Raw genomic sequence first — 9,921 nt, 5'->3', positions numbered from 1 at the left:
AGTTGTGCAGGAGAAAGGGGGCGGTCGGCTTTCTCCTTTCAAGAACGAGTTATTTTCAGCTGCTGACTGGAGACGGTGCACGTCTGGATACAAGAGCATTTCCACTATGGGACTGGATACAAACACACACCCGGCAGACTTAAAGAGTCTCAGACTGAGGAGAAAGCCTTTCCTTCTGCTGCTACTGCTGCTGCCGCTGCTTTTGAGGGTCCACTCCTTTCATGGTTTTTCCTGCCAAACCAGAGGCACCTTCGCTGCTGCCGCTGTTCTCTTTGGTGTCATTCAGCGGCTGGCCAGAGGATGAGACTCCCCAAACTCCTCACTTTCTTGCTTTGGCACCTGGCTTGGCTGGACCTGGAATTCATCTGCACTGTGTTGGGTGCCCCTGACTTGGGCCAGAGACCCCAGGGGGCCAGGCCAGGACTGGCCAAAGCAGAAGCCAAGGAGAGGCCCCCTCTGGCCCAGAACATCTTCAGGCCGGGGGGCCACAGCTATGGTGGGGGGGCCACCAATGTCAGGGCAAAGGGGGGTCCCGGGCAGACAAGAGGCCTGACACAGCCCAAGAAGGATGAACCCAAAAAGCTGCCTCCCAGATCGGGTGGCCCAGAACTCAAGTCAGGACACCCTCCTCAGACAAGGCAGGCTGCAACACGGACTGTGACCCCAAAAGGACAGCTTCCTGGGGGAAAGGCACCCCCAAAGGCAGGATCTGTCCCCAGTTCTTTCCTGCTGAAGAAGGCCAGGGAGCCTGGGTCCCCTCGAGAGCCCAAGGAGCCGTTCCGCCCGCCCCCCATCACGCCCCACGAGTACATGCTCTCGCTGTACAGGACGCTGTCCGATGCTGACAGAAAGGGAGGCAACAGCAGCGTGAAGTTGGAGGCTGGCCTGGCCAACACCATCACCAGCTTTATTGACAAAGGGCAAGGTGAGGGGGTGGGGTGGCAGGGGCACGGCTCAGAGGGAGGGGCATCTGCATGCATGGAGGGGGCTTTCCGAGCCCTGACACTGCACTGGTGGGAGACAGTGTGTGCATCTGGACTGGGGTGGTGTCTGGGACTTACACACACCAGGTCCCAGGCTGCTGGCATGTCAGAGCTGGAGGGCACCTGGGCATCACCAACTGCAGTTCCTGCAAGGTGCAGAGGGGGTTACTGAAGCCTGAGAAGGAGACAAAACCTGCCTTTTGGTGGCAAAGTTGGGGACCAGACTCTAAGACTCTTGATTACCAAGCCATGCGCTGTTTCTATGTGAGCTGGCCAGACTTTCCAGGCTGCAGGGATTTGTAGATTTTCTCAGATGGCAGAAAGAGAAATTAATCTCAGATACCCATGGTTCTGCAACTTTGCCTTTGGGCTAGGGCACAGAGGAGGCAGAGTAGGTGAAGACAGTAAATGAGGCATCTTGGAGTCACAGAATGACATTCAAATATGTGGGGGGGGGGACCGGGGGCAGGGGCAGGGTGGATGACAGATCAAGGGGTCTAACTCACTGTATGACCTTAGGAAAGCTCTTTTTCTCTTTTTTCCCTAGGCACATCAGACTGGGTGATTTCTTTTTTTTTTTTTTTAACATTTTTTTATTGATTTATAATCATTTTACAATGTTGTGTCAAATTCCAGTGTTCAGCACAATTTTTCAGTCATTCATGGACATATCAGACTGAGTGATTTCTGAAGGCCCTTCAAATATGAAAACTTCATGTCCTGTCCTAAACATAGATCATTTTAATCATGAACCCAGGAGGCTGTCTGTTCCCTTTGCTTCTCCCTCTGCCCACCTAGCTTTACTGTCTTGGCTTTTCCTCTCAACTTGCTGTGTGATCTCAGCAAGTCCCTTCCCCTCTCAGGGCCTCAGTTTCTCCATAAGTGTGAAGAGGGAGGTGGACCTGAGTCCTAGGCAGGCTTACTGCTCATGTGCTCTGGTTCTGTGAGTCTTAGGATTTGGGCTGGCAGGGGAGGGGAGGGGTCAGAGAGTGGAAGAGGCTCCTCATTAAAGCTGGCCTGTGGAGGAATGACTGAGGGTGGGGGCGGCACAGAGGCAGAAGTTCTGGCTGAGGTGGGGGAGGTTGCCTGGCTGCCTGCCCAGCTGGAGAAAGCTGTGACCCCTTGGGGAATCATAAAATAAGTCCTTGTGCCCCCCAGCTCTAAGGGAGCTTGGAGAGGGGGAGATGGGGAGTTTAAAGGCCTAATTAGTCACCTTCTAGAGCAATATTATGAATGGTTCCCAATGGCAAATTGGTATTTAGGAAGGAGGACATACTGATTAGGACATACTACTGAGCTTCTTATACACACATATAGCCTTATACATGTTAATCTCACACACACAGGCACACATTTTACATACATGTTAATCTCACATGCATACACTTTACATATATACACGAAATCTTCTTGCATATCTCCATATACATATACATACATACCCTTCAAATATTCACACAAGCCCAAACATACGTGCATATAACATGTCACTCAAATAAATATTACTTTTCATACTCAGATGTGAACCCATCATATACAAACACTTACAAACTGTCACTCACACACATACACACACTCACACACCCAGCAGGGTAAGACACGTTCACAATAAAATTATTAGACTGGGAAGTGAGGGAAATTGGATTATAGACCAGCTTTAACTTGCTGTGTGACCTTAGGCAAGTCACTCCCCCTCTCTGTGCCTCATCTGTAAAATGAGAACACTAAGATCTTCTTTAAGGTATAGTATAGTAGAAGTAGCTCAGGATTGGGTATGAAAAGTTCTAGGCTGGAGTTCCAATTCTGCTCTGTCCCAGCTGGGTGACCTTGAGCAAGTTACCTACCTTCTTTGAGCTTCAGGTTCCTCCTCTGGAAAAACAGGAGTAGTTATAATGCCCATTCCACCTATCTTATCAAAGAGATATCACATTAGATAACAGATGGGAGAAGGATAGGTAGAAGGCAGTTCTAAGGCTGAGGGATCTCTGACATGCATGTCATTGACTCAAATACCCAGAATCACTCAAGTCACCCACAGCCACATCTGCAGATCAGCAACTGTACTTGGTTGGCTGTGTAGGAAACTCCCTTATTTTGAAAAAGGCTCTCAGTGATTTGGGTCTTGGCCTCTGTTAGAGTGGGGAAGAGGTTAAAGAGATTAAAGAAACTCTCTTGAGGGGGAGAGAGCTATGACCCTCCCCTGAGGCCTGGAGGTGACCAGCTCCCCTGGTGAGGTTGCAGGGAATGACTTCTGCGTGTTCTTTCTAGATGACCGAGGTCCTGCGGTCAGGAAGCAGAGGTACGTGTTTGACATTAGCGCCCTGGAGAAGGATGGGCTCCTAGGGGCCGAGCTGCGGATCTTGCGGAAGAAGCCCTCGGACACGGCCAAGCCAGTGGCCCCCGGCAGTGGGCGGGCTGCCCAGCTGAAGCTGTCCAGCTGCCCCAGCGGCCGACAGCCGGCAGCCTTGCTGGATGTGCGCTCCGTGCCAGGCCTGGATGGATCTGGCTGGGAGGTGTTCGACATCTGGAAGCTCTTCCGAAACTTTAAGAACTCAGCCCAGCTGTGCCTGGAGCTGGAGGCCTGGGAACGGGGCCGTGCCATGGACCTCCGTGGCCTGGGCTTTGACCGGGCTGCCCGGCAGGTCCATGAGAAGGCCCTATTCCTGGTGTTTGGCCGCACCAAGAAACGGGACCTGTTCTTTAATGAGATTAAGGCCCGCTCCGGCCAGGATGATAAGACCGTGTACGAGTACCTGTTCAGCCAGCGGCGGAAACGGCGGGCCCCACTGGCCACGCGCCAGGGCAAGCGGCCCAGCAAGAACCCCAAGGCCCGCTGCAGTCGGAAGGCGCTGCATGTCAACTTCAAGGACATGGGCTGGGACGACTGGATTATCGCGCCCCTTGAGTACGAGGCCTTCCATTGCGAGGGGCTATGCGAGTTCCCCTTGCGCTCCCACCTGGAGCCCACGAACCATGCAGTCATCCAGACCCTGATGAACTCCATGGACCCTGAGTCCACGCCGCCCACCTGCTGTGTGCCCACCCGGCTGAGTCCCATCAGCATCCTCTTCATCGATTCCGCCAACAATGTGGTCTATAAACAGTACGAGGACATGGTCGTGGAGTCTTGTGGCTGCAGGTAGCGGCACTGGCCTCTGTCTTCCTGGGTGGCACATCCCTAGGGTGCTGGTCACAAGAGCCCCACCCTGCACTCCTGGAATCACAGAGGGTTCAGAAAGGTACAGCCAGGAGCGTCTAGCCTGCATGAAAGGGGATTTCAACAGCCTTGCTCATTCTCTGAGTGGGACTTGGGCTAAAGGTCCCTTTCTAGCCATAAGTCCCCCTGTCTGAGGATTTCTGCACCCCCACCCCCTCCGCACTGCTCTGACTGGCAGGGACAGGCCCAGGGAGAGACTCTGAGTGGGACTGAGACCCAGGAGACCTTGTTTCTCAATGACACTCAGCCCATGACCTCTCCTTACCTGGGCCTCCCTGACCTCTGGACTCTCCAGGGAGGGCTCTCCTTAGGAGAGCCACAGGGGCCATCTCCTCCTTGAATCACCACTGTGCCTGATGACTTTCTGCCCCTGGGGCAGATGAGATGCTGATGGGGCAGATGTGGGACAGAGGGGGAAAGGGCTGGGTCAGGGGTGAGGAGTGTGAAACTGTTAGACTGTTAGTTTTAAATGTACATTGATGAGATAAAAAGCAAAACTGTGCCTCAAACTGTGGCAGATTTCTTGTTTACCCCAGGGGACCCAGTGACCCCTTGAAGAATGACTGATCCAGAGAAAGGAAGTGGGCTGCCTGAAGCAGAATGGGACAGAGAGCACAGGCTGAGCAGGGCCAGTGCCACCTCTCACCCCATTCCCGTTTTTGGTCTAGAGCTCCAGCTACTCTGCTGGGGCCTGGCAACAAAGCTAGGTTTCCTTGTTGACATTCCTTAGTCAAGTCTGTTGTCTCCAAAATGGATCCCTCCAAAATGGGAGGGAAATTGGAGACTTTATTTCCTCTAAAATCATCCCCACTTCATTCATCAATGTCTGCTCTGTTCCTTCACCCTTACCTAACAGAATCAACTGGCCACCATTTAAAGGGCCCTTGGCCTCTCACAGGGAAATATGGGCTGCTAGGAATCCTCTCTTACCCTACTGGAGCGTCTCCTTTTGGCCACTGACCACTGTACCTCGATGATCTTGCCTGCGGCCGTATGACCCTCCAGGTCGGCACAACTTCTACCCCTTCACCCCAGCTCTGGAAACAACTGGAGCCCCTCCCCTTTAAATTATACATCATATAAATACATAATTATACATTAGATAAGTAATCTTCCCATTGGCCTTGCTGACCTTAGACAGATCAGTATAGACACATCCTGACAGTGTTTCCTGCTTGGGGCTTGGCTCAGAGTAAATGCCCACTTCCCTGCTCTGCTAGAACCTTTGGGAAAGAATGAGGCATGATCTCTTGGGAAGGGAACACAGCCTCTGGTAGGGAAATTTGGGCACCCAAGTCTTTGTTCTAAAGGCTTGGGACTAGGTTCTGCCTGGCTGAAGAGAGGGAGGACCAGGAGAAAAGAGCCTAGGCCTCTGCTTCCCACCCAGGGGGCCTCAAAAGTTTCCCCACCTCTCTCCAGCTGGGTCTTTGATTCCCAGGGCTCCTAGCCAGAGCTGTTTCAACAGTAAGGATTCCTGCCCAGCTATGCACAGATCCTGTGTCCCTTCCTTCTAGGCCTGAAACCTGGGTTGTCAGGACCTGAAGCAAGAACCCAGTGCAGGGGGCAGCCTACCTTTGAGCTGTCTCCCTGGCTTGGAGGCCATTCCCTGTTCCTGAGGGGCCAGCTTGAGCCTGGAGCCTAGCTCTCCTTGGCTGAGTTTCGTTGTGTTTGGCTGGTGGCAGGCCTGCGAGCTCTGGAAGTAAACAAAGGAGCTGCCACAGCAGACAGAGTTCTGGTGTGTGTGAGAGGAGAGTGAGCCTGGAAGGGAGGTACCAGGGAAGCCAAGCCGTGGGCTGTGGACACAGGGAGAGCAGTGTAGAAATGGGACGGCTGGAAACCCAAGGGCAGAGAGGCAGGGGAAGCAGGGTCATAGGTGGGGCTGGCTCCTACAGGCACTCATTTCCTGGGCTATATGTCCCTAGTTTCTTGGAAAGTGTGACAGATTGGAGCTCTCCTTGCCTTTCTCCATCAGAGAGCTTTATGTCATCTCAGCCACAGTGCTCTTTCTCCTGAAGGTCTAGGCATTGAACTGACTGTTGTGGCTCTGGCTTGACATTCTAGGGGCTCCCTCTCCCATCTCCACCTGTCCTAGAACTCTCTTCCACAAAACAACCACTCAGACTGTGCACCCTCTCCCCTTTCCACCCAGACTACCGGGAGCCAGTCAGATCATTGAGGTGGGAACAGCCCTTCCATCCTAACCATCTGATCTGTTCAACTGCCTCTTTGGAAAATTATCTCCACCAGGCCCCTCCTCCACTCCCAATCATAACAAGCTGCATACTTGTACAGTAAGTACATTCTTGTGCCAAAGGGTACAAGGCTTCTATCATTCTTTGGAGTTCACACTCTCTCAGTCATGGGCTCACAGCTCTGAGAGGCTCAAAAGGCAGCCCAATTAAAAATTTCAAGATTTTTCACTTAAGTGGGGGAGGGGATAGCTCAAGTGGTAGAGTGCATGCTTAGCGTCCACAATGCCCTGGGTTCAATCACCAGTACCTCCATTAAAAAAAAATTAAATAAATAAAACTAATTACCTCCAACCCCTCCCCCCAATCCTAAACTAATAAACAAAATAAATAAATACACACTGGTTATTGAAAAAAAAAAGACTTGTCACTTAGAGGCTTTGGGTAAGTAACCTAATTCCATGAAGCTTGATTTCCTCGTCTGTGAAAAAAAAGAGGAGAAAGGGTAAACAACATACTTACTTTGTGGGGCTGACTGTCAGGATACGAAAGACACTCCACACAGTAGCAGGCACAGAGGTGGCTGTTAGCTGTTATCATTACTGTGCCTCAAACAGTCTTGTGAAGCAGGCAGAACAAGGAATATCACCCCCACGGTCCCATTTTTGCAGGTGAGGAAGCTGACGATCCAGAGGCGTAACTGCAGGTCTCAGTTTTCTTTTGACCCCAGTCTTGGCAAATAGTCAAATTATCTTCTTGGGGCTTGACTCCCTAGTCTTAAAAGTCTCTCCTTGCAGACACAGAATACTGTTAGTTCCTAGGAAGAAATAGCTAAGCATATAGCTTAGGGCAGGGAAAATGGGAGGCCCATAGAGGAGGAAAGAGGTGAGGCCCCCAGGGCTCTGATGCCATCTCCTGGCCCCTTCCCACATCCCATGTCCCAGGGCCACAAGCAGGAGAATCAGCTTTTCTAGAGTTTGGAGCACACAACCTTGGGAAGCCTCTTAGACTTCACCCTGACTCCACAATTCCTTATAATCTGATCATCTGTGCTTAGGCATCAGGCAGATTGAGCTTCCACTTCTGGTTCCACCACTTTCCAACTGAGTGACTTTGAGCAAGTTACTTAACCTCTCTGAGCCTCAGTTTCTCTAAGTGTAAAAGAGGGATAATAATATCAAAATCAGTGAGCCTAGGATATAGGAGAGGGGATATTCATTCATTCCATCCATCTTTGATCCATCTATTCATTTATTAACCAAAAATATTTATGGAGGGTCTACTATGGCCCAAACACTGTGCTGAGTGTTGGAGTAATAATAACAACTACAGTGTGTATCAAGGGCTTGTTATGTGCTAGGTACTGTGCTTAGCACTTTACATGAATTCTTCTATCTTGCAATGATCATGTCCTCAACTACCATGCATGAATGAAAGAGAACATAAATATCCCAATGGATGCCAGGATGGTAAGACAATAGACTGAATCAAAGGAAGTGAAATAAAACAAAGGGAAAAGTCAGATTGTGCACCAGAATGCACAAAACCAACTATAAAAATACGAGATGTGAAGAAGCGTGATTTCACAACTTCAGATGGGAAAGAGTGTTGTAGGTGGCTGTGAACTCAGTAGAATCATCTGAATATAATGTGGGTGCCTAGGCACAAATATAAGTGTGGGTTTCATTAATATATGTGGACTGTACAAGTCCAAGGAAACTGTGGTTCTGCTCTATCAGCAAGACTTGAAGAGTGTTGGGATGGAGGGAGTAAGGGAGAAGCTGAGTCAAGGGTGAATCCTCTGGCTTTTTGCTTGGGAAACTGGGGGGATGGTGTGCCATTAAACAATGAAGAGAGAGAACATAGAAAGAGGAGCAGATTTGTAGAGGAAGAAGATGAGGTCAGTTTTGGACATGTCAAGTTTGAAGAACACTTTATGAGGTTACCTTTAAATAGGAAAAACAGCAATTCTTCCATGAAATGATATAAAGAAGAAAAGATACATACACATGATACAAGCAGGTTTAGTTTGGTGGTGGGAAGTTGAGTTTCCTTCTATTGGCATCTAATTTCTATTTACTCTGTGAAGCAGGAGGCCACCTGTTCAGAGAGAGTAGGAAGGGGTCAGAGTCAAGGAATGTGGAACAGGTTCCTGTTATGGTTTGTGTCTCTTAAAAAGATATGTTAAAGTTCAAACCCTTCTGCCCCTAACCTGTGAATACAACTTTATTTGGAAAAAGGATCTTCACAGGTGTAATCAAGTGAAGATAAGGTCGTTAGGGTGGGCTCTAATCCACTATGACTGGAATCCTTGTAAGATGAGAAGGGTCACAGAGACATGCACAAACGGAGAAGGCCGTGTGACAACAGAGGCAGAGACTGGACTTATGCCAGCTGTAAACCAAAAAACACCAAGGATTGCTGGCAACAACCATACTAGGAAGAGGCAAGGTAACAGCCTTCTCCCCTAGAGCCTTTAGATAGAGAATGGTCCTGCCATCACCTTGATTTTGAACTTCTAGTCTCCAGAACTGTGAGATAATACATTTCCATTCTTTCCTTTTCAGGTTTTTTTTCTGGTGGGGGGAGGTAATTAGGTTTATTTGTTTTTAGGGGAGGTACTGGGGATTGAAGTCAGGATCTTGTGCATGCTAAGTATGTACTCTACCACTTGAGCTATACCCTCCCCCCATTTCCATTGTTTTAAGCCACCTGGTTTGTGTTTTTTTGTCATGGTAACCCTAGGAATCTAATACAGTTATAAACAGTAATTTTGAAGAAGCGGGGCAGAGTTGAGCATATTAAAGGTTGATAACTATATTTGGTGGTACCAGTATGCTCCTTGCATGATTTTCTCCAACAGTACTCAATAATTTAGATGTAGGCATGGAATAAATGGACAATTACAGGCATAGGGTCTCTCTCAGTGGGCAGGCTAGAAAGACATTTGAGTAAGGGAGTTAACATTATCAAGAGACAATTAAACAATTAAAGTGTTAAGCTGTATGGTCTGAGCTAGATAGAAGTAGAGAGAGGAGAGAGTTGACAGACTACTGTATAAAGAGAAGCAATCAAAAGCCTGGAGGTCTCAATGGGGTAGAATGACAAGTGTGCTAAGAATGAAAGAAAGCTTAAATAATAGGATAGTGAGAACCCGGAATGGCATAAAACAGAGGTTTCATAATTAAAACAATTCTGGTGATGAGGTTCAAGAATTGGTCTCGGGAGTGGGTGGCTGGACACTTCATAATGGAATCATACTCATACACTGTGCAGCCTTTTGTGATTAACTTTTTTCCCTTAGCACAATGTTTTCAAGGATCATCCATGTTGTACTATTTCAGTAGTTCATGACTTATTATTGCTGGTGAATAATAATCCATTTTCTGGATATACTACATTTTATTTATTCATTTCATCAGTTGATGGACATTTAGGTTGTTTTCACATTTTGTCTATTATGAATAATGCTGTGATGAATATTCATCTACAAGTTTTGTTTTGTTTTGTGAATACTATTTTATTTAGTCAC

General features: G+C 48.7%; 1 protein-coding gene across 1 annotated transcript; it reads left to right on the top strand.

Annotated features, from left to right (window-relative positions):
- On the top strand, nucleotides 1-4,600 carry GDF5 (growth differentiation factor 5). The gene is made up of 2 exons (XM_006202610.4): nucleotides 1-925; nucleotides 3,252-4,600. Exons 1-2 carry the CDS (start codon nucleotides 301-303, stop codon nucleotides 4,124-4,126), a joined length of 1,500 nt encoding a protein of 499 aa, XP_006202672.1. The 5' UTR covers nucleotides 1-300; the 3' UTR covers nucleotides 4,127-4,600.
- The last annotated feature ends 5,321 nt before the right edge of the window (nucleotides 4,601-9,921 follow it).

Source organism: Vicugna pacos, chromosome 19, assembly GCF_048564905.1.
Source record: "Vicugna pacos chromosome 19, VicPac4, whole genome shotgun sequence".
In the NCBI taxonomy this organism is placed as follows: Eukaryota; Metazoa; Chordata; class Mammalia; order Artiodactyla; family Camelidae; genus Vicugna; species Vicugna pacos.
The sequence above is the reverse complement of the archived record's forward strand: the minus strand, read 5'-3'. Positions and strand labels throughout refer to the sequence as shown.

What these genes read in the sequence shown, in the direction of transcription:
- GDF5 (XM_006202610.4), top strand. Translation starts at nt 301, where the DNA reads ATGAGACTCCCCAAACTCCTCACTTTCTTGCTTTGGCACCTGGCTTGG. An exon ending in CTTTATTGACAAAGGGCAAG is followed by an intron (nt 926 to 3,251) that starts GTGAGGGGGTGG and finishes TGTTCTTTCTAG; the next exon opens with ATGACCGAGGTCCTGCGGTC.